The sequence below is a fragment of the Mesocricetus auratus genome, unplaced genomic scaffold (assembly GCF_017639785.1).
Source record: "Mesocricetus auratus isolate SY011 unplaced genomic scaffold, BCM_Maur_2.0 Super-Scaffold_4256, whole genome shotgun sequence".
Lineage (NCBI taxonomy): Eukaryota > Metazoa > Chordata > Mammalia > Rodentia > Cricetidae > Mesocricetus > Mesocricetus auratus.
Genome location: NW_024429182.1, coordinates 89,160,781 through 89,185,442, shown reverse-complemented (window position 1 = coordinate 89,185,442; position 24,662 = coordinate 89,160,781). Strand labels below are relative to the sequence as shown.

Sequence of the window (24,662 nt, the reverse complement as noted above, 5' to 3'; positions counted from 1 at the left end):
TGTTATCCTGAAAACTTAGCCTCTGGGAGGAGGCTTTCAGTTCTGTTCCAGCTCAGGGTCTTATGGGTCCCTGCCTCTTCAGCAACAGGGACTTAATCACCACCTCTGGGGACTGGGCAACAAAGGACAACAGCAATAGTTTGTATAATGTTCTGGGAGTCTGGGTTGGTGTGGTGGCCACACTTAATCCCAGCACTGGGGAGGCAAAGGAAGGCAGATCTCTTAGTCAGTGTTAGCCTGGTTTACAGAGTTCCTTTCAGAACAGCCAGGGCTACAAAGAGAAACCTAGTCAGGGGTGGGGTGGGGGGCGTTTTTTCATGCTGGGTGTTGGGGTTTTTGTCAGATGGTCTTTGGCTCTTGGAGGGAGCCCAGGTAAGAGTTTGATTTAAATTATATATGTATATTTATATTACGTATTGCAGTTTCTTTTTTTTTAAGGTAGTGAATAGTATGATTCCTCATGTCCTTTTTTTTGTTTGTTTGTTTATTTTGTTTTTTTGAGACAGGGTTTCTCTGTAGTTTTGGAGCCTGTCCTGGAACTGTAGATCAGGTTGGGCATCTGAGTGTTGGGACTAAAGGCGTGCACCCTCCGTCCTTATTATTTTTCTTAAGATTTCTTTTTGTTTGTTTGTTTTTTGAGACAGGGTTTCTCTGTATTTGTATTGTTTTGGAGGCTGTCCTGGAACTCATTCTCTAGACCAGGCTGGCCTTGAACTCACAGAGATCCTCCTGCCTCTGCCTCCCGAGTGCTGGGATTAAAGGCTTGTGCCACCAATGCCTGGCAGATTTCTTTATTATATATACACACACACACACACACACACACACACCAGAAGAAGGCATCAGATCCCATTACAGATGGTTGTTAGCCACCATGTGGTTGCTGGGACTTGAACTCAGGACCTCAGGAAAAGTAGCCAGTGCTCTTAACCTCTGAGACGTCTCTCTAACCCCCTTTATGTCTTTTTTAGAAATCTCTACTGTTGTGTTTACCCTCCTCACCTCCTTCTGTATGTATTTCCCTCACCACTTTTCTCATTTCAGATCAGGTCACTTAGAGACTCTGTTATTCCTTCCTTCCCCCAATAATGGCCCCCTTTTACCTTCTTGGTTTCTGCAGCAACCCCAGGATATGTACTCAAATCTGCAGATTTGGAGCTAGGAGCCTCACGAAAGATAACCAACAATGTTTTTCTAGTTCTGACCATTTACTGGGCTAGAACCTGGAGAAGGATACCTGTTTTTTTTTTTTTAATTATTAAAGTATTTGAAAGGGGCTGGAATATTTGAGGCTCTACATTCAATTCCAGTATTCCTTTTGCCCAAGAAAAGAATTGTGAAGGATTTAAAGTGTTTATTGAAGTCAGTACTTGTGAGTTCAGGCCAGCTAGGGCTATATGGTAAACCGTGGTATGGTGTGTGTGTGTGTGTGTGAGTGTGTGTGTGTGTGTGAGAGAGAGACAGACAGACAGACTTTGATTTTAAAAGGGACAATGTAATGACCCATTTGTTGCATAATTTGAGTCTAGAAATTAATCAGGATCCATGTTTTTGAGAGAGCAGAATTGCCTATGTTTTGAAAACAGCATGTTTGTAACAGGGTCTAGTGCATGAATACTGGGCTGCCCTTGAGTTTGAAGTGATCTTCGTATGTTAGTATGCAAGTGCTAGAATAACAGGTGTGTTCCCTCAAACTTGTTTTTTTGTTGTTTTGAGACAGTATTCTAAACTAGTTTTGAGTGACTACGTGGCTGAGAATGACCTTGAACTACTGGTCCACTCTCTGGCTTATGCTCTACCACACCTAGAAAATTCATATAATTTCTTTTGCTTTTGCAGACAGAGTTTCTCTGTGTAGCTCTGGCTGTACTGGAACTTGCTCTGTAGACCTGGCTGGCCTCAAACTCACAGATCCACCTGTCTTTTCCTCCCCAATGCTGGATTAAAAATGTGTATCACCTCCTTCCAGCTCATAACATTTCCTTTTTTTTTAATGTACATTGATATTCTGCCTGCATGGATGTTTATGTGAGGGAGTCACATACCCTAGAACAGGAGTTACATATAGGTGTGAGCTGCCATATGGATGCTAGGAATTGAATCTGGGTCCTGGAAGGAAGCCAGTGTGCTTTTAACTGCTGAGCCATTGCTCCAGCCCTCATAACATTTATTACCAAGAATACTATTCAGAATTTGGGAGAGAAAAAAACCTATGAATACTTTGGCTATGAGACAAGAATTGGCAGCTTTGAAAAGACCTAAACCAATGCTATAAAATCATCAGTTAAAAATTATAAAGAAAAAAATATAAAAACAGTCTAGAGAGATGGCTTAGGGATTAAGAGCACTAGCTGTTCTCTAAGGGAATCACATGACCTTCTTTGGCCTCTGGGGGCACAGGACATACCTGCAGGCAAAACCACCATATGCATAAAACAATTTAAAAAGAAAATTGTTAAGCCGGTTGTTAGTGGCGCACGCCTTTAATCCCAGCACTCAGGAGGCAGAGGCAGGAGGCTCTCCTAAGTTCGAGGCCAGCCTGGTCTACAGAGCCAATTCCAGGACAGCCTCCAAAACAATACAGAGAAACCGTGTCTCGAAAAACAAAACGAAACAAAAAATGTCTGTGGAATGTAGTAGGTGGAGATATACATATGTGTGTGTGTGTGTGTGTGTATACACACATTCATTTTTTAATGAAAAGGCTGTCTGGTTTTGGGCCTAGTACTGTGGTGACTTAAAATACTTAGTTACATTGTAGTTCATATTTTCATATGTTTTGTTTTGTTTTGATACAGAGTTTTTCTGTAATAGCTCTGGCTGTCCTGGAATTCTCTCTGTAGACTAGTCTGACCTCAAATTCACAGAAATCTGCCTGCCTTGCCCCGAAGTGCTTGGGTTAAAGATGTGGGCAACCATGCCTGGCTCCAATTATTACTATTATTTTTAATTGTTTTTATTTTGTGTATATAGTGCCTAACATGTGTGTCCTTGGAGACCAGAAGAGGATGTGTGATCCCCTGGAATTGGTTAGGGAATGGTTGTGAGGCTCATTCATGCCTCCACCTTCTGAGAGCTGAGACTAAAGATGTGGAATGCAACCATTCCAGGGAGTCAGTTTTGATAAACAATATACTTATATAAAATAGCAGAAAGTAAACATAAGCCTTTGACATACACTATTAATCCCAGCAAAGACTGATGGAGGATGGTGAGTTCAAGATTTACCTGGGCTATATAGAGAGACCGTTTCTAAATAAAATATGTTCAACTACAAAAATTAAAGTCTTTATTTTGTTTGCTTGTTTGTAGGTACACAAGTCTCTGAATTTTGTTTCAACACTGCTCCAGATTACTATGTCAGAACAACTGGACGTACCTGTGAGACAGGCAGGCAAGTTTCTTAAATTGTTTTCTTCAATGCACAAATAAAAGTACTGTAATTTCCTTCCCCGAGAATCCATTACTTTTGGTGTGTCTAACAACAAGTTTCTTGATATTTGAGAGGATTTAAAGGGACATTTGAGATTTGTTTTCATATTGTGTATTAGTGTTTCGTACATGTAAGTGTGTGTGCATTGTGCGCATTCATTGCCCTCAGTCAGCAGAGGGTGTCACATCTGGACGTGGAGTTACAGTCAGTTGTGAGTTGCCTTTGTGGGTTCTGATAGTCAACCTGGGTTCTCTGGAAGAACACCTAGAGCTTGTAATTTATTTATTTTATGTGTGTGGATGTTTTTGCCTGTGTGTGTCTGTGGAGGCCAGTAAAGAGCATCACTACCCCTAGAACAGGAGTTAAGACCATGTGAGTGCTGGTAATTGAACTGGGTCCTGGAAGATTAGCCAATGTTCTTAACCTTGGAGTCTTCCTATGTTCTTTTAACGATTTTAATTTTATTATTATCATAATTGCCTGTAACTCCAACTCAAAGGTTACATGGCCTCTAATCCCCAAAGTTTTACTAGAAGTATTCAAATGTAAAAAGATTAGTTCTTGCTGGGCGTTGGTGACACACCCCTTTAGTCCCAACACTCGGAGGCTGAGGCAGGCCGATCTCTGTGAGTTCAAGGCCAGCCTGATCTATAGTGCAAGTTCCAGGACAACCTCTAAAATAATACAGAGAGAAACCCTGTCTCAAAACACCCCCCCCAAACTATTGCAGTCTATAGTTTGCATATTGGAAGGTTAAATTATACTTAATTTATTTAAGTATGGTTAAAATGGAAGCAGTTAAACTGTAGAATCAGCTCTTATGCAGTTAGTGGTAGAGCATGTGTTAACATAGTTAAGACCCTGTATTTTATCCCCCGGTACTACAATAGACAGGTACTACAATAAACACCCACGAACTTTCTATAAATTTAAAAATCTAATCACTAATTTTAAGGTGACATTCCTGGTCTAATTGAAATTTATTTATTTATTTATTTATTTATTTATTTATTTATTTATTTATTTGGGTTTTTCGAGACAGGGTTTCTCTGTGGTTTTGGAGGCTGTCCTGGAACTCAATTTGTAGACCAGGCTGGCCTCAAACTCACAGAGATCCGCCTGCCTCTGCCTCCCGAGTGCTGGGATTAAAGGCGTGCGCCACCAACGCCCAGCTCTAATTGAAATTCTAATGCATGGCATTATGGTACTTTCATCTGCTAGGCTTGGGTTCATTTTGGTGTTATAGTAGTTCATTTAGGGTAGACTGAATCCTGTTATACTTGCACTGTAAATTTTCAGTTTGTATACCAAGTAAAATAAGTACACATTCAATTCCTGTGTTTGTTATATTGGAAAGAAATACTCAGATACAGTGAGGACTGTCAGGTCCTAAGTTTTGTTCTTGATGTGTTGTGGGGGATAAACCTAATTATATAGTAGTTTTAATATGGAATATGCCAGCTCCATGTCTTTTATTGTAGGTATAGTTTAGGTTTTTTTTTAATACCTTAAGATTAAGTATTTGCCAGGCGATGGTGGTGCAAGCCTTTAATCTCAACACTCTGGGAAGTAGAGACGAGCAGATCTCTGTGAGTTTGAGATCTACAAAGCTACACAGAGAAACCCTGACTGGAAAAGTAAAAAAAAGAAAAATTAAGTATTAATTAAATACTTAAGATTCAATCACCTTTATTTAAATGGGTGTAGGACTTCAGTGGAATTTGCTAATCAGAAAGCTAGTGTCCTACATTTTAGGGATCAGTTTCATGTGTCACATTTGTTATCCATATTTTCCAGACAGCTGAGTAAAAAGTCTTGTTAGTGATCTACATCATGCTGCATCATCGGCTTGTTAACTGTCAGATAGCAAAGTGCGAAGGCAGCAGTATGGTGGCTGGCGTCAAGCAGATCGTAATCTGACTTTTTTTTGAGCACAGCAAATTTTCTCATAAAATATTATGAATTTGAAGTGCTGTGTGATAGAAATACTCGATTTAGACATTTGAGAACTTTTATGTACTCAAGTGCCCTATAAAATGTTTTCCTACAAAACATTTTATCACGTTCACGTAGTCAGATGTAGGAACTGTATTTTTGGTTTTTGGTGATAGGGTTTCTTTGTGTAAACCCTAGCTGTCCTGGAATATGCTTTGTAGACCAGGCTGGATTCAAATCAAACTCATAGAGATTGCCTGCCTATACCTTCCAAGTGTTGGAATTAAAGGCCTGTTTCTCCATGCCCTGCCTTTGGAACTGCATTTGTATGGTTTTATGATTAGGGTTTAATTAGAAAATGATTTTGGAGCTGGGCGGTGGTGGCGCATGCCTTTAATCCCAGCACTCGGGAGGCAGAGGATCTCTGAGTTTGAGGCCAGGCTGGACTGACAGCCTCCAAAACAATACAGAGAAACCTTGTCTCGTAAGACAAAACAAAACAAAACAAAAAAAAGAAAATGATTTTGATATAGTATATTTATTTACTGGGTTCTCTTGGCGTATTTTTAATCATTTTGTGGTTAATGCCTGCAACTGTATGTTAAATGAGTGTTTTGATTATTAACTTGAAATAATTGGGTATTACTTTGCTTACAAAAGGATCCCTTTCTAATATTGATATTCCCAAGAGGTATTCTCACTGTTTTTACAATAAACATTACCTTATGAATGGTCTGTATTTTAGGTGTTATTTATTTGAAAAATATGATAACACAGTATTGGCCTGATCGGGAAGCCACACCAGGGGACATCTCCCCATACACAATTCCAGAAGAAGACCGACATTGCATTCGAGAAAATATTGTAGAAGCCATTATCCACTCACCAGAGCTCATCAGGTATGTTTATTAAAATTCACCCATTGTTACAATTTAAATTTTCTTTTTCAAAACTTATTTTTTTCTTTTTTGAGATGGGTCTAACTTTGTACACCAGGCTAGTCTGGAACTCACAGAGAGTCACCTACTTCTGCCTGCTGAGTGCTAGAATTAAAAACACTCAACTGCCATTTTTATAACAAAATTACTGCACATGATGTCATAGAATGCAATTGAATTTTATGTTTATAAAGCCACATCTTTTATCGAAAACCTGTGGAACAGTGCAATTAGACAAAAGAGCCTAGCATATAGTATATGGGGGCAGTCAGCATTTCGGAGGCTGGGGTGGGATGATGGTTAGTTTCCACCAACAGTAAGTCCTATCTCTTTTGAGACAGGTAGGTTCTGAGTAGTAGAATACTTGTCTAACAAGCATATTGTCACAACTTTTATTCCTGCACTGAGAAAGAAAAAGAAATAGCTGGTGGTGACACACACCTTTAATCCCAACACTTGGGAGGCAGAGGCAGGCAGATCTCTGTGAGTTTGAGGCCAGCCTGGTCTACAGAAGAGTTAGTTCCAGGACAACCTCCAAAACTATACAGAGAAACCCCGTCTCAAAAAACAAAAACAAAAGAACAAACAAAAAAGATAGAGGGAAAGAAAAATTGCAGAATGCTGTCTCAAAGTCTGTAGATTGATTTTGGAAGTTTCCCACCTTCTCTTCAGAGTAGGCTTGAATAAGGCCTGCTCATGAGAGTCAAGTGCCCTTATCACTACTTTCTCTGGCCTGGAACATTGTATATCAGACTGGCCTTGATTGAGCTCAAAGAGATCCACCTGCCTCTCAAGTGGATTTACAGTGTTCTTGGCTTGCAAGCACTCTTTTTTTATAGGAGTGCAAATTGATTTGGCTGTCTAATTGTTTTCTGCCTACTTTTTGAGATTTTTGAGATAGGGTTTCTCACTGAACTCAGAGCTTGTTGATTTGTCTAGACTGGCACGCCAGCAAGATGCAGGAATCCTCCTTTCTTTCTGTCTTCCTAGCATAAGATTATACAGTTGTGTAGTGCTGCACCTGGCTTTATAGGTTTTTGCAGGATCAAGTCATTGACTCTGAACTTTTGGGTTGTTTGAAGAGTCTTATTAACCTAGTAGTCCAGGCTAGTCTTGAACTCTAAACTTTTCCTGAGAAATGAGGATGAGCCAGTATGTTTAACTTTGCAAATGTTTGTATACTTGATATTTTCTGCAATGAAAAGGCTTTTTGAAACTAGGTCTTATGTACCTCAAACTGACCTCAAGTACATGATCCTCCTGCGTCTATTTCCTACTTGCTGGGATCATATATGTGTGCAGTCAGCCTTGCTTGGATGGCTACTGGGTTACTTTTTTTTTTCCCCCCTTTGGTTTTTCAAGACAGGGTTTCTCTGTATTGCTGGGTTAAAGGCGTGCACCACCAATGCCCGGCGAGACAGGGTTTCTCTGTATAGCTTTGATGCCTGTCCTGGAAGTCTTCTGAAGACCAGGCTGTCCTAAAACTCACAGATTTAGTTATTTGTTTTATTTTTCAAAAAAATGTTTCTTTGTGTATTTTGGTTGCCCTGGAACTAGCTCTGTAGTACACACTTCTTTGAATTCACAGAGATCTGCTTCCCTCTCTCTTCCTCCTGAGTATTGTGATTAGAGGATTGCACTACCACTGCCCGGCTGGGGTATCATTTACGTTGTTGCTGAATGATCTATATTGAATTATCTGCAGTTATGTGCATCTGAATACCTGATGGATTTGAAATGAGGCTTTGTTGAAACAGCCTGTTTTTTTGAGTTACCAAAGTGCTAATTAGGTTTTTTTACTGCTGCGTTTTGACTTTCAGGGTACAGCTTACTACATGCATTCATCATATTATCAAACATGACTACCCAAGCCGCTGGACTGCCATTGTGGACAAGATTGGATTTTATCTTCAGTCTGATAACAGTGCTTGTTGGCTGGGAATTCTTCTTTGTCTTTATCAGCTTGTGAAAAATTATGAGTAAGTGTTTCTCCTAATTCCAGTTGTGTTTTTGAGGAATGGGAGTAATTGTGTAAGTTTAAACCAATTTGAAATTTCTTTCACTATAAGAAAATTAGTGAATTATATCTTTAGTATTTTCCTATTGAAGTAATCATCTTAATTCTGAATTTTTCTGTGTGCGCTTATGTGTGTTTAAGTGGCCCAGTTCTCAACTAGAGGCCACAAGACAAGCTGGGGCTTCAATCTCTACCATGCAGGTGCCAAAAGCTTAGATGACTGGCTTAATGCAAGGACAGCACCCTGCTGAGCTCTCCTGCAGGCTTGGGTACTTACTCTAATGATAACTTTTCTGTGACTGCCACTGAAAGTCTGTCCCACTCACTGTCCTCAATGTTTGTTAAAATCATTGACTCTTACTCAGAAATTGTCTCTAAAATTCGTGTTCCTCGGGAGGTACTGATAGGAGATTTGTGAGTGTGTGTTTGTCTGAAGGTGATTGGGGTGCATTGAGCAGTGGAGTACTTTATTCTGTGAGTCCCTGATCCTTGTGCATTTGCCTTGCCAAGAGCTGGTATTATTTGTGCTACAATGCTCAGCTCTTTGATCTTTTAAGTCAGTATAGTCTGAGAAATTCTCATTGACCTACTTAATTTCCTGAATATTTGGATGAATCATAGCTCATATAAATCTCATAAGTTAGATTTTTAGACCAAAAAATTGTCTTAGCTCTGAGTTTGATTCCCAGCATCCACATGGTGGCTTACAACCATTTGTAACTCCAAAACCAGGAAATCTGAAGTCTTTCCCATGGCAGTTTACAGGTATGCAAATGGTGTACAGAACATACATCATGCTGGTAAAATGCTTATATACATAAATTTTTAAAAAGTTGCTGGAGAGATGGCTCAGCGGTTAAGAGCACTGACTGTTCTTCCAGAGGTCCTGAGTTCAATTCCTGACAACCACATGGTGGCTCACAACCACCTTTAGTGAGATCTGGTACCCTCTGCTTGCTGGCCTGCAGGCAGAACGCTGTATACACAATAAATAAAAAATATTTTTAAAATAGGTGCCTAAAAAAAAAGGTAATAAGTCAAACGATGAAGGATTTTCATTAAAGCTTGTGGTCAAAGCAGTGAAATTGGTAGGCACATCAAAGTGTGAGGTGGAAAAATTATAAGGAAGAATTTAGTATGGTAGTGGTGATCCTCCGCGCTAAATACATGCCACTGTGAGCCCTCTTGTTTTGGGACTTGTAGGCAGTCTCTGACACCCTTTTGGGATTCCATTTCAAAGAACTTTGCTGTTCTGAGCAGGTATGAAACACACCATTTACATCCTTGGTACTGGTGTTTTCTTGTATCCCCACCAGCTACCCATCTTCCTGCTAAGGAATGTTCCAGCTGTCGCTCCAACTTCTATCAGAGTGCCAGTTTTGTAGTTCTGGTAAGTGAGTGACTAAAGCCAGAGAAAGAGGGTTTGAGAGTGTCTCATAACCTTAGCAGGAAAGAATGTGAGGGATTTTTAAATGAGATATAGAGGAGGCTACTATAATATTGGAATTTCAGTTTATTTTCAAGCAGTATTTGCTTGTTTATAGGAGAAGATAAAAGGGAACATTGATGAGGAAATTATATTGGACCTTACTGAATAATAGCAGCAAATGAGAAAGGGGATAGAGAGCCAGAAGCATGAACTCGTAATAAGGGTATACAGTAGCCCCTTGGGAGATTTTTGGTGTACAGCTAACCTGTTATGAAATGTTAGGAGTTCAGGCAACTCCTGGTGAAATGTTAGGGTAATAGTTTTGATCTGGTAATTGGGACAGAACTGGCCTTGCATTTCCTACATACTAGAGGATGACTTTGAGTTTCTGATCCCCCTGCCTTCAACTTCTCAAATTCTGGGCATTGCCACAATTGGTTTGTATGCTGTGGAGCATCCAGAGTTGGATTTGTTAGAGAAGTACTTTATCAGCTACATTGTTTTTCTTGGTAAGAATTTTGGATATTAAAGAATCACTGACTTTTTATTTAAAAACAAAATATTCAGCCCGGTGTAGTGGTGATCTCTTGAGTTCAAGGACATCGAACACTGTACAGAAAAACCCTGTCTCAAGAAAAAAAATTTAAGAGAAAAGAATTGTACTCAGTTGATTCCTGACTGTGGTTCATTGGTTTGGTATGTGAATGGAGACTTATAGTATTATAGATCTACCTGCCTCTGCCTTATGTCATACTTTCAGACGTTTTTGGGTCTCACAGTGTAATGATGTATTTCATACCATAAATTACTTGAGTTGCCACTAGCTAGGTTAACTACTGCTAACCAATTCCCAGTCTAATATCCCGTGTGATTAGTAAGTTTTCAGTTATTGTGGATGACCAACTGAGTTGGAAAGATGAAAGAGTTTTTACCTTTATTATTAGGAAATTTTGTCTGTAGTTATGTAGTATAACTAGAGAATGCACATGGTTTTCTTTCTGTATGCATATGAGTGTCACTGGTGTATTTGAGTATATGATATATTTAGTACCTCAGTATGAGGTATTTGGCCCACGCACATTGCCAGTGGGAGTAAATAGGCCAGAAGAAGTCTGGCATCTTACTCTATCACTATTTCACTATTGCCTTATTCCATGAAAAACTCAACCTGGAGCTTACCTCCAGGACTCCTCCTTCATGCCCCATAGCACTTTGGTTACATTTATATGGCCATGGCTGGCTTTTTCTTGTTTTTTTTTTTTTTTTTCTTTTTTTTCTTTGTGGATGCTTGGTTTCAAATTTAGATACTCTTGTGCAGCATCGTCTCTTACCATATGCTGAGCCATGTTGCCAGCCCTCATCATAGGAATTTCTTTCATATATTACTGTTTTATTGAATAAGAAGTATTATAATCTTTTAAAATATTTAAGTGTGTATGGTATATATGTGTATGTTAGAGAAGAGCACGTGGGAATTACAGGACACCTGAAGATATCAGAGGACAACTTTCAGTAGTCTGTTCTTTTCTCTGTTTAGCCCTGGCTTTCCTGGATAACACAGATCCACCTGCCTCTGCCTCATGAGCACTGGGTTAAAGGTGTGTGCCACCATGGCCTGCTTTTGTTTTTTTTTTAAGCACGTGAAAACCATTATGCATGTGTAGGTCATAGGACATCTTGTAGAAGTTAGTTTTCTTTCCACCATGTGGGTTCATTACAACACCCTTAATAAAGACAGGAGCTTGCTAATTCAACTAGACTGGCTGGCTGGCAAAGATGCAGTGCTCTTCCTATCTACACTTCCCCAGTAAGTAGATTGTGTGCATATTCTACACTTAGAAATTTTTTTTTTGGTTTTTTTTTTTTTTTTCGAGACAGGGTTTCTCTGTGGCTTTGGAGGCTGTCCTGGAACTCGCTTGATAGTCCAGGCTGGTCTCGAACTCACAGAGATCCGCCTGCCTCTGCCTCCCGAGTGCTGGGATTAAAGGCGTGCGCCACCAACGCCCGGCTACTTAGAAATTCTTTATTTTATTTTATTTTATTTTATTTTATTTTATTTTATGGGTGTGTGTACACCATATGTGTGAGAGCCCACAGAGGTTAGAAGAAGGCATCAAATCCCTTGGAACTGGAGTTACAGACAGTTAAGTCACCGTGTGGGTATTAAGAATTATACCCTGGTCCTCTGTAAAAGCAGTAAGTGCTCTTAACTGCTGAGCCATCTATCTCTATAGATTTACGCCTGGACTTTTTAATATGAAGAAGTCAGGTCCTTTTGCTTGCGTTGCAAACATTTTTATGGCTTGAGCCAACTCTTCAGTGTGTGTGTGTATGACAGTTTGGTTATCATTAAACTCTGTGAGATAATTGAAATTAGGTTTTTGGCTTCAGACAAGGTTTCCTCTGCATGTGGCCCAGATTAGCTGTACCGTCTGTCTGCCTTGCCTCTTTATGCTGGCATTACAGAAGTGTACCACTGTGCCTTTTTGGAAATCCTTTGTCCTTTTTTTTTTTCTTTGCAAAATCCATAAAACAAAACCAGGGTCTAATTTTGTAGCCACCACTGTCCTAGAACTCTGATATCTGCTTACCACTGCTGGGATTAAAAGTTCTGAAACGACACATTGAGCTCAGGAATCCAACTTTTTAAAAAAAACTTGCCCTATCTCCTTCCCTTAAATGTGGAATGCTTCACAAATCTACAGTCCTGAAACATGAGCCCTACCATGTTTCAGTTTCAGGATGCATGCTCTGGAAGTGAGCACTTGCCTTAATCTTTTAAAATACCTCTCTGATGCTGGCTTTTGTTTTCCTCAGCAGGCTTTTGTCCTTATTGTCCTCAGTTTGGTAAGAAACTGTTGTTAACATTTGTGAAAAGGACAGATTTTGTATCAGTTATGGAAGTACATTCTTACAGAATTAGTTTCTATTCCTACCCTTAGGTATAAGAAACCAGAAGAGCGAAGTCCATTAGTGGCAGCAATGCAGCACTTCCTGCCTGTTCTGAAAGACCGCTTTATCCAGCTGCTCTCTGATCAGTCTGACCAGTCTGTCCTCATCCAAAAGCAGATATTCAAGATCTTTTATGCCCTTGTTCAGGTACTGTCTTTTTTTTTTTTTAATGTTTATTACATTTATTTGTATATGGGAGGGAGGGGCTTAATGTGTGCCCCGACACTGGTAGAAGTCAGAGGACAACTTGGGAGTTGACTCTCCTTCCACCATTCTGGCCATGGGTTTGATCTTAGGTTGTTAGGCTTGACAGCAGGCACCTTTACCTACTGAGGCATCTCACCAGAATGGGGATACTTTTTTTTTTAATAGTGTGGATTTTGTTCTTTATTTTAAATTAAAAAGATTTTTTATAATTATATAGAGACATGCATACAATGTATCTTGATTGTAACTACTCCCACTACCCCTGATTTCCCCTCAACAAAATTCTCTCCTACCTTCATGTCCTTTTCTTTAAAAAATGATACACATCTACAGAGTGAGTTCCAGGGCAGCCTCCAAAACAATACAGAGAAACCCTGTCTCGAAAAACCAAAAATAAATAAATAAATAAAAATAAAAAAATGATACACAGGCTGGGTGGGGGTAGGGGTGGGCGTGGTAGCGATGGTGGTGGCGGGGGCGGCACACTCCTTTAATCCCAACACTCAGAGTTTGAGACCATCCTGATCTACAACAGCCACAAGGAAACCCTGTCTCAAAACAAAAAACAAATCAAACAAAAAGATACACAGAAGCTGGGTGGTGATGGCGCATGCCTTTACGGGAGGCAGAGGCAGGCAGATCTCCGTGAGTTCGAGGCTGGGCTGGACTGACAGCCTCCAAAACAATACAGAGAAACCCTGTCTCATAAAACAAAACAAACAAACAAAGATACACAGAGTCTAATTAGTGCTGCTAATATACAATGCCAATGAGTGGTGTGTGGGCTTTTTCCAGGTCTCTTTAAGAAAGGGTCTTTGCTCTACCTTAATTGTGTATATTCTGAAACAGGTTCTCCTGTAGCCCAGGCTGATCTTAAATGCTTTAGTCCTCCTGCCTCTGATTCCCGAATGCTGAAATTATAGGCATATACCATTGTGTCTACCTGTAAGGAGCTTGCATACATACATATGTAAATACTGATTGTCATTTACCACAGTAAAGAAAAGTTAATATCATTCATTAACATGAATAACATCATTCATGTTAATAATTATATTTGCCAGTCTAATCTGGATAGATTGGTGTATGCCTCTAATCCTGTTCCTGTGGGCTGAGACAGGAAAAGCATGAGTTTGAGACCGTCCTAGGCTATATGGTATATAATACTCTTATTTGGATAGCACATTAGAACACCTTGTCTTAGATAAAAAGAACTTGAGTGTACCTTGATACCACCATTCAGGTAGTAGTTAGGAGAAGCACATTTGATGCCAGCCTATGTTATGTAGTGAGGAGCTGTCTCTTAGGGAAAGGTAAGTATTGCAGTTGCCAACGAGAAAACAAGCATGTTTCCCACAGACTAGCAATTCTCATAGATCTGACATTGTAAATAAGTAGTTAGAATTCTCATAGCTATCCAATAGAGGGTGGTTTGTCATGGAGCCCAGCATAGTCTTGAACTTACAGTTTCAAGTGATCTGCTGCCCTCTTGAGTAAATGGAACTGTATGGATCACCACTCCATGCTAAAATTAGTGAACTTTTCTTAGAGTCTTTAAGTATTCATGATTCAGTTGGTGGTGAATTGTTGAGCTTGGGAATTTTGAGATCATCGTGGCCAACATACCATGCATAACTATGCCCAGTTTATATGCTGCTGCAGATTGAATTCAGGGTTTTGAATTCTTGGTAAAACTTCAGAAACTTAATTTTATAACTTTATTAACAACTTCAGGTAAAAAAAAATCATTTCCTGGATTTGAATGCCAGCTCAGCAGTATTGACTACTTTTTTTAGAGGACCCAGGTTCTACTACTCCCAGTACTTCATCTAGACCTGCAACTAACTGTTTATAACTCCAGTTTCAGGCCTCTAGGAACACCAGGCACATAGATGGTATATGGATATGGGCAGGCAACTAACCATATAGATAAGAATAAAATTTAATCCGGTCTTTGATGGTGCACGCCTTTAGTCCCAGCACTTGGGAGGCAGAGGCAAGCGGATCTAGTTCGAGACCAAGCCTGGTCTACCGAATGAGTTCCAGGACAACCTCCAAAACAATACAGAGAAACTTCTTGAAAAAAACCCAAAACAACAAAAACAAGTACTTATCGCCGCAACAGGCTCCCTCCCTCCCTCCCTCCCTCCCTCCCTCCCTCCCTCCCTCCCTCCCTCCCTCCCTCCCTCCCTCCCTCTCTCTCTCTCTCTCTCTCTCTCTCTCTCTCTCTCTCTCTCTCTCTCTCTCTCCCCCTCTCCCCTCTCCCCTCTCCCCTCTCCCCTCTCCCCTCTCCTCTCTCTCCTCTCTCTCCTCTCTCTCTCGACAGGAAGTAGCTCTATAGACAAGAGATCAGCCTGCCTCTCCCTTAGGCATTCTGGGACTAAAGGGTGTGTACCACCAGCAGCTTCAGATTTTTTAAGGCCAGCACATTTGGGCTACAGAAAACTCAGAAGATTAGAGAGAATACTTGGCTGCTTTTCCAGAAGATAGTTTCAGTGACATGGTGTTGGTCTGCCCACAACCCTGTGACTCCAATTCTGATGTCCTCTGACTTCTGAGGGTATTTGCACTCACAGTGCATGCATACAGACACATACACACAGACTGTCTTGTCCTGATAACAAAGTATAGTACATCTAACTTAACGTAAGTGGGTGTTGTATCCTGAATTGGATGATCCGGCATGGTAGTGCATGCCTGTAATCCCAGCACTGTGAGTGGCAGAGGCATTTGTCAGAGTTTGAGGCTTTCTTGGTATACAGGTCACCAGCAGTATATCATGAGATCCTGTCTCATAATTAACAGAAATACTAAATTACATGATTTATATTTCCAGATGCCCAGTAAAGCATCCAATAAAATTTATTAAGCAATTCCTCCTTTATGAAAAGAGAACAAGACTGGGGAAATAGAGTATTTGCCCAGTGTACACAAGTCCCTAGGTTTGATCCACTGCAAGAATGAACGAATACAAACATAAAATAGAGAAAAGGGGAAATAAATGTTAGCACCATAGATGAGGAATTCCCTTGTGACTTTAAAAATACTAAGTTTTTTTGTTTTTCTTTAGTATACGCTACCCCTGGAGCTGATAAACCAGCAGAACCTGACAGAATGGGTGGAAATTTTGAAGACTGTTGTGAATAGGGATGTACCTAATGTAAGTTCTTTGTAAAGATTAATGTCTTAGGTCCAGCTTATTCTTTTAATAAATATGTTATTAATCATCAATTTTGAATGCTTAGGTTCTTTGTTTTTTATAATTGAGTGTATTCTTGTCTTTCTATTTAAAGGAAACACTTCAAGTTGAAGAAGATGATAGACCAGAGTTACCCTGGTGGAAATGTAAGAAGTGGGCCTTACATATTTTAGCAAGACTTTTTGAAAGGTATGCTCTGGTCCATGTGTAGTAATTTAAATTTTTTTTAAGACTTTGCTATTATGAATATAGTGGTAAGCATTATAAAGAAATAACGGGCACGTTTATGTTCATGTAGATATGGAAGCCCTGGGAATGTTTCTAAGGAGTATAATGAATTTGCTGAAGTCTTTCTGAAGGCATTTGCTGTTGGTGTCCAGCAGGTAAGTCTTAAAATTCATTTAAGTAGAGACTTGACTCATTTTTTGTTTATGGGATGTTTGGCATGCTCTGTGCCCCACTTATGTACCTGGTTCTTTTTTTTTTGGTTTTTCGAGACAGGGTTTCTCTGTGGCTTTGGAGGCTGTCCCGGAACTTGCTCTGTAGACCAGGCTGGCCTCGAAGTCACAGAGATCTGCCTGCCTCTGCCTCCCTAGTGCTGGGATTAAAGGCGTGCGCCACCAACGCCTAGCGCATACCTGGTTCTTAACCTGTGGTTTTGACCTTTATAACGACCTTTCACAGGATTTGAGTATCATATATTTGCATTATGATCCATAACAGTAGCAAAATTAAAATTTCACATTGCAGTGGAAATGGTTTTGTGGCTGGGTGTCGCCACAGCATGAGGAACTGTAGTGTCAAAGCTTTAGGTAAGTTGATAACCACTTCCTTAGATACCCTGGAAACAGTGATGCAGTTGGTGGTGTGCCAACATGTGAGTGCTTGGTCGGCTGGTGCTCTTCACTGTTATATTCCATTCCCATATTTGTTTGCTAGTGGTTGGTGTGGTGTTTTGTTTGCTTGATTTTGTTTTTATTGTTCTTTTTCAAGACAGGCTTTCTCTGTGTAGCCCTAACTGTCCTGAACTCCTTTTGTAGACCAGACTGGCCTCCTGAGTGCTGGGAGTAAAAGTGTGTACCACCACACCCAGGTTCCTTATACTTTTTTTAAAAGACAGTCTCACTATGTAGCCCAGGCTGGTTTCTGTACTGGGACTGAGCCTGACTTCAGTCCTACTTTTCAAAATGCTTATAAAATGATAATCTTGCCCTCTGGCTGTAGTGCTGGAATTTACAGGTTTTTGTTCCTTGTTTGACTTAACTAGGAGCAAGGCCTTTGACACAGTCATATCTTTGTTTATTTTGCATGTACATGTGTTTATGAGTGTGCTTTTCTAGAAAACTTGCCAGATCCCTGTGTGTGAGTTCCAGGGTTAGGTCGTCAAGTTTGGTCACAAGTGTCTTTGCCCCCGAGCCATCTCACTGTGCCATTTCTTATTTTAAATGCCTTGAAAATAAATAGTTCTCCACACAAGTTTTAAAAGGACTATGTTTTTTTATTTTGTGGCAATGTCTAGGAATGTGTTCATACTAGATTATAGTGGTTAAATTTTATCTGAATATTTTTTTGATTGAATCTTTTCTTTTTTCAAAGGTTTTATTGAAAGTGTTATATCAGTACAAGGAGAAACAATATATGGCTCCTCGAGTTTTACAGCAGACATTAAATTATATTAATCAAGGAGTTTCCCATGCTCTCACCTGGAAGAACCTGAAGCCTCATATACAAGTAATAATTTTTTCTGTAATGAATTTTTTGTTTTGTTGATTGGTGGCTTGTTTTTTAGCGTTGTAATAGCAATATATTAATTACTGTAAAGGTTGAATAATTGAGTTTTGTAGTCTAGTGCAGTGAGTGTTTAGATAGTGCAGCAGAAAAAGAACACTTTGAGTGTAACGAGATATTTTATCACTGTCTAGCTATATTTTTGTATAGAATTTAAGCTAATATTTAATCTCTGACCATTGGAATATAGTTATACTTTAGTCGTGTGATTTGGACTGAGCTAAGAACTTTTTATCATATTGTTATTTTCATAATTTATTATCTTAGAGTTCTAGAATTTGCTTGTCTTTGCTCTTTTTGGGTGCTGGAGGTTAAACCTAGGCCCTCCAATGTAATGAGAAGCTTTTTCCTTGAGAGAAGCCTTCCTGCCAGCCTGGTTCTAGTGCCGCATCAGTCCCAAATAAACACACAGGAGGCTATATTAATTATGAAGCTGTTGGCCTTGCATGTTTCTTACTGGCTAGCTCTGACTTAAGTATTACCCCATAATTGTTAATCTAAGTATGTCTCTTACCGGAGAAGTTTCCGGGCTTCCTACCCCATGGCGTAACATTTTGACTCCCTGTGTTTCTCCTTCCCAGAGTTCTCCTAGACTCCTAGTCCCACCTATCTTGATTCCCTATTGGCCAGACAGTGCTTTATTGACAAATGCACAGGACTTCCCCAAACACTCCAATACATATCAAGCTTTGCACAGCTGTGCTATGTATATAACTGCTATATATGAGAACGTTTGTCTTATTGTGTAATTGTTACAAGTTGATATATGGCTTGTATGTTGGGCTGAAAATTAGTAAGTTACTGGAGTTTGTTATCAAATTTTATATGTTTAATTATGTTGTTTTGCTACTTAAAGGAGATTGGACAGGTTAAATTTGAAAGCTGAAGACTGTTACTTTCTTAACTTTTAAATTGCAGGGCATTATCCAAGATGTTATTTTTCCATTGATGTGCTATACAGATGCTGATGAGGAACTCTGGCAAGAAGACCCTTATGAATATATACGCATGAAGTTTGGTAAGAACGTTTGCCTTGCTGTCTGGGTATGGTGGTACAGAAGTATAATACCAAGACTAGGAAGGAAATGGAAGGTTATGGTCATCTGCATGACAAGTCCGAGGCCAGCTTGAACTTTGTAAGACAATAACTCAAAAACAAAACAGGGTAAACAAGAATGGCTCAAGCCTGATGACCTGAGGACTCAAATGAGAGGTTGACCTTATGTCTACCATACACCTGCTGCTCACTTGTACATAAGTGAATATAATAAACATTTTTTTTTGGTGGGGGGGCTGATTTCAAGAAAGAGTTTCTCTGGCTTTGGAGGCTGTCCTGGAACTAGCTCTTATGGAACAGGCTGGTCTTGAACTCACAGAGATCGGCCTGCCTCTGTCTCCTCAGTGCTGGGATTAAAAGTGTGCGCCACGACAGCCGGCAATGAACATGTTTTTCAAATAAAAATTTTCATATTTAAAGAACAAAATATTTTAGTTAGATTACAGAGGTTATGTTCAGCCAGCCTAAGCTTCATAAAGTATATAATTTCTGTTTGTATGTCCTTCTCAGCCTATTCATTCATTACAGCACCTTATAAATGGTTTGGTTTTATGAGGCAGGGTTTCTCTGTAATGCTCACCATTCTGGAACTGTAGACCAATCTGGCTTCCAACTCAGATTCACCTGGTTCTGCCTCCAGCCTGCTGAGATTTTAAAGGTGTGTGCCATCACTGTTGCTAACCTTAAACTCAAAATTCTCCTGCTTCAGTGCTGGAATTACAGGTTTGCACCACCGCATCTGACTCAAAGACTCCTATAGAACATAGTATTTAGATTTGGGAATAGGAAATACTTTTCCCAAAAAAATTAGTAAACCAGGTACCATTTTCAATGTCTGTAGTCCTCAAACTTGGGTGTTTGCGGCAGGAGGAAAAGGAGACTAGGCCAACCTGGGATAATTCTGACATTGTTAAAAGACCAAGCAAAAACTATATGTTCTCTAAATTTTCATTTTACATTTGTCCTCTAGATGTGTTTGAAGATTTTATTTCTCCTACTACTGCTGCCCAGACCCTTTTGTTTACAGCCTGCAGTAAAAGGAAAGAGGTGAGTAATCATGTTGATAACATTTGCATTATTATTTTAAATTTCTTCAAATATAGTTTTTTAAATGTTATTCATGTGTTATGATTATCAGTATGTTCAGGAACGGTGGGTTAAAAAAAGTGTTGATTGTCCTTTATTCAGGTACTGCAAAAGACTATGGGATTCTGTTACCAGATTCTTACTGAACCAAATGCTGATCCCCGTAAAAAGGATGGAGCTTTACATATGATTGGCTCTTTAGCTGAAATACTTCTGAAGGTATTCCTCTGTGTGTGTGTGTGTTTGAGAGAGAGAGAGTTAACATATATCTATGCACAGAGAGAGAGTTTACTTAACAGATATATTTTAATATATATTGCCTGCCATGTATGCAGTACCTACCTCCAGAAGCTAGAAGACATTGTTGGAAAACTTGAAACTGGAGTAATATTGTTGACTGAATGCATTTTGCCAACTAAGCTCTCCTGCCTCCTGAGTTTCTAATCAAACACATTTCTGTTGAAACTTGGCGTTGATTGCTTTCTAATTGGGGACTTCTTTGTTTTTTTGTTTTTTGTTTGTTTTTTTCCAGGGGAGGGGGGTGATACAGGGTTTCCCTGTATAGCTTTGGAGTCTGTCCTGGAACTCACTGTGTTGACCAGGCTGGCCTCGAACTCACGGAGATCTGCCTTTGCCTGCTATGGGATTGCGAGGATTAAAGGCGTACTCCACCAAATGCCGGGCATAACTAGGGAATTTTAAAATGTATAATTGCTGAGACCGCTTGGGCATGGAAAAAGGGATTCATCATGTGAAAATAGTGAGATCATGAGTTCCATGACAGACTTCGATATATACCAAGGGTTAGTGTCAAAAAATATTCGTAATATAGAAACAAATGAGTTGTGAATAAATGTGTCTTTATTAGTGTCTTTTAACATTTGCAACTTGAGACAGTTGTGTTTAGATAACTCACTAGACTCCTTTATATTCACAGAAAAAGATCTACAAAGATCAGATGGAGTACATGTTGCAGAATCATGTATTTCCTCTCTTCAGCAGTGAGCTTGGCTACATGAGAGCAAGAGTAAGTTTTAAAGTTGTATTTTTCGATGTATTTATTTATATGTCTTATAAGGTATGACTCAGAATTACTTTGACTTGGACATGTGTTATCTCAGCTAAGTCTTACTTTTTTGTGAATGTTTATCTGGCTGCTGCAATACTGTGTGCATAGTTGTCATCTATGTTTGGTAGCAATATCTGTCTGTGTTTTGCATTCAGGTCTTGCTATCCACACAAAGAGTATGCAGCCAAAGAGTAACATGGGATCATAGTACTGGTCTTGTGTTGTGTGTTTGAACACATCTTTTCCACTGGCCAGCCTCCAATTCCCCAGACATAAAACTTTGGGTATAGTTTTACTTCGGGAAATCTATTATAAGCTGTTTATAGTCAAACACACACACCTGACCCTTCCCCCTATATTTACAGGCTTGCTGGGTACTTCACTATTTTTGTGAAGTGAAGTTCAAGAGTGATCAGAACCTCCAAACAGCGTTAGAACTGACGAGAAGATGTCTGATTGATGATCGAGAAATGCCAGTGAAAGTGGAAGCTGCCATTGCACTGCAAGTGTTGATCAGCAATCAAGAAAAAGGCAAGTGGTTTGTATGTCACAAATACCCTCATAACTGTGAGGCAAAATTCTATGAACTAGCTTAATGTATATTGTGAATGCAATTGGTATTTGCTTTTTTTTGTATCCAGCTTATTATTTACCTACTAAGTCTCTGCCCCCTCCTCTTCCTCTATTACAGCTAAAGAATACATCACTCCATTTATCAGACCTGTAATGCAGGCTCTTCTTCATATTATAAGAGAAACAGAAAATGATGATCTTACAAATGTAATTCAGAAAATGATCTGCGAGTATAGTGAAGAGGTTACTCCCATTGCTGTAGAAATGACACAGCATCTGGTATGTTAATTTAGCTCTCTGTATTATCCATGTAGTTTGTCAGAAGTGTCTTGTTCTCCCTAAAACCAATGTTAAATGGAACGTACTGTGTTAAAAAGTAGTATAAAACCCTTCATAAATATTTAACTCCTTTATTTCTCACATGGTCCTAGTTGAAATGACTACTATTTTATAGAGAAAGATTGTGAAGTAGAAAAAAACTGGAAAACTTGCTAGAGCTAAATGTAGTATGTCAGGGACTCATCCTTGTGTTGTACAGCACACGCTCTTAGGCATGTCAGGGTCAACATCTGTGAAGTTTCCTGAATAGAACAGTTGATAAAGTTACAAATGGCATATCAGGCTAAGAGCAATTTTTGTTCTCCCAGAGAGAACATGGGTTCAACTCCCATCACCTCCTTATTGGCTCAGAACTGTGTGTAACCCCCAGTTCCACAGCATCTGATGCCCTTTTCTGGTTTGTGAACATCAGAGACTTGTACCTAGCACGCAAGTATCCCACAAACATACTTTAAAGCAAAACACTCATAGAAAGAGAGATCAGCAATTGGTGATTTAATATGCCTGTATTTGGGAGTAGTCCAGGAAAGGATCTCAGTATGTTGCTGGTGCTATCACTTAACTGTAGACACTGTGTCTGTTCCAACTGGCCCTAAATAAGCACATCCAGACATGTTAATTATAAACTGTTTGGCCAATGACTTAGGCTTCTTACTGACTAGCTTTCTCTTAATTATTAACCCATTTCTAATTGAACCATGTATTGCCACAAGCCTATGGCTTACTCATAATCTGGCACTTTAGTCTTTCTGTAACATGACGTCTCTGGTGGCTTCTCTCTACCTTCCTATCCCCAGCCTTCTCTTCATCTGGTAACTCTGCCTATACTTTCTGTCTGGTTACTGACCAACCAGTGTTTTAGTCATCAACCAATAAGAGAAACATACAGAAGGACTTCCCCCATCACTGAACTCGAGTCATTCAGTCCTTTTGGCACGATTAATGTTCATGATAAACACATTCTGTACCTTGCCTCATTACTCTCACAGTGTCAGTATTCAATCCCCTAGGTATTGTTAGAAAACTTGTAATTTCAGTAGTATGGAAGCTGTGGCAGGAAATTTGAGGCCTGCCTGAGATACACAGACTGCCTGCTATTCTCTCTGTGTCTTCACTCTTTGCCCAGTGTTAATTCATTTCATTATGTTGATTCTAGGCAATGACATTTAACCAAGTAATTCAGACTGGGCCAGATGAGGAAGGAAGTGATGACAAAGCAGTCACTGCTATGGGAATTCTAAATACAATTGACACACTTCTGAGTGTGGTTGAAGATCACAAAGAGGTAAAAAATAGTCTCATGCTGCGCAATTTTTATGGAGTGTTATAAAGCCATTTTATCTGCTTCTATTTGATCACTTTATTCTGGTTTCAAGATACAGCTCCTATTTGCTCTACTTACTCACCCACACACCCATGCATCCATTCATTTTTTTATCATTTATTTATCCTGAGTGCTGGGATTAAAGCCATGGGCCACCAATGCCAGGCTCTCCCCCCTCCCCACCCCTGGTTTTACGAGACAGGGTTTCTCTGTATTGTTTTGGAGGCTGTCGGTCCAACCTAGCCTGGAACTCACAGAGATCCGCCTGCCTCTGCCTCCCGAGTGCTGGGATTAAAGGTGTGCATCATATTTTAATTTTCTAAAAATGAAATAGGGCATGCTAATATACCCATTTAATCCTGGCAAAAGTAGGTGGATCGCTGAGTTTGAAGTTTGTCTAGACTACAAGTTTGTCTAGACTATGTAGTGAGTTGTAGCAAAGGAAAGGCTACCCAATCTTGGAAGTTACCAAATCTAGTTTTTTTGTCATTGGTAGGAACACTGCCCCCTTCTAGTCAATTTCATTATAAATCAGCTAGTGACTTATTAGTTTTGTCTGGACTGAGTTTATGTCATTGCTGTGATATTATTTTTCTCTGTTTTTGCGAATGAGCAAGTAGTTCCTTATTTTTTTCATTGTAATGATTTTCCACTAAATGTTGATGTGTAATTTGTTCATAATTTTGTGTGTTGTTTCACAACTGTCTGTTGATTCAAACTGCCTTTTTTTTTTATTTTTTTACAAGACAGGGGTTCCCGTGGCTTCGGAGGCTCTCCTGGAACTTGCTATAGAGACCAGGCTGGCCTCGAACTCGCGGAGATCCGCCTGCCTCTGCCTCCCTGGGATTAAAGGTGTGCTTTTAATAAAAATGTGACAATTATTAGCAATTTTTTGTTCTCTCTTAGATAACCCAGCAGCTTGAGGGAATCTGCTTACAAGTCATTGGGACCGTTTTACAACAGCATGTCTTAGGTATTATACCTGCTTTTTATGTTTTTATATCATGTGGGATGAGTAAGTAGTTTGTTTTTGACAGCTTGATGTTCTCTTCTAGAATTCTATGAAGAGATCTTCTCTTTGGCACATAGTCTGACATGTCAACAAGTGTCTCCACAGATGTGGCAGTTATTGCCACTTGTATTTGAGGTATTTCAGCAAGATGGCTTTGATTACTTTACAGGTAAAGTCTATCAGCATGAAAATGGTTATTGTTCCTCTACAACCATAAGGATTACCACATAGCTTATTATTTAAACACAACATTTTCCTGCTTTAACTGCTGCATTCTTTATATTTAATGCCCTAGGAGGACATT

The 24,662-nt window shown here is 39.5% G+C and overlaps 1 protein-coding gene and 1 non-coding gene across 2 annotated transcripts in view; both read left to right on the top strand.

The window, feature by feature from the left end:
* Positions 1-24,662, top strand: part of Ipo7 (importin 7) — a 42,512-nt gene that overhangs the window by 7,274 nt on the left and 10,576 nt on the right. The window contains exons 2-18 of the mRNA XM_040756439.1: positions 3,313-3,394; positions 6,114-6,267; positions 8,127-8,285; positions 12,695-12,851; positions 15,982-16,071; positions 16,205-16,299; positions 16,409-16,493; positions 17,707-17,841; positions 18,817-18,916; positions 19,926-20,002; positions 20,144-20,260; positions 20,979-21,068; positions 21,476-21,641; positions 21,802-21,962; positions 23,179-23,307; positions 24,253-24,319; positions 24,402-24,527. Of these exons, the coding sequence (XP_040612373.1) occupies positions 3,313-3,394; positions 6,114-6,267; positions 8,127-8,285; positions 12,695-12,851; positions 15,982-16,071; positions 16,205-16,299; positions 16,409-16,493; positions 17,707-17,841; positions 18,817-18,916; positions 19,926-20,002; positions 20,144-20,260; positions 20,979-21,068; positions 21,476-21,641; positions 21,802-21,962; positions 23,179-23,307; positions 24,253-24,319; positions 24,402-24,527 (1,990 nt within the window). The remainder of the gene's footprint in view (positions 1-3,312; positions 3,395-6,113; positions 6,268-8,126; positions 8,286-12,694; positions 12,852-15,981; positions 16,072-16,204; positions 16,300-16,408; positions 16,494-17,706; positions 17,842-18,816; positions 18,917-19,925; positions 20,003-20,143; positions 20,261-20,978; positions 21,069-21,475; positions 21,642-21,801; positions 21,963-23,178; positions 23,308-24,252; positions 24,320-24,401; positions 24,528-24,662) is intronic.
* LOC121135621 lies at positions 21,201-21,386 on the top strand. The gene has a single exon (XR_005872723.1). It is a non-coding gene; the product is annotated as a small nucleolar RNA SNORA23 (small nucleolar RNA).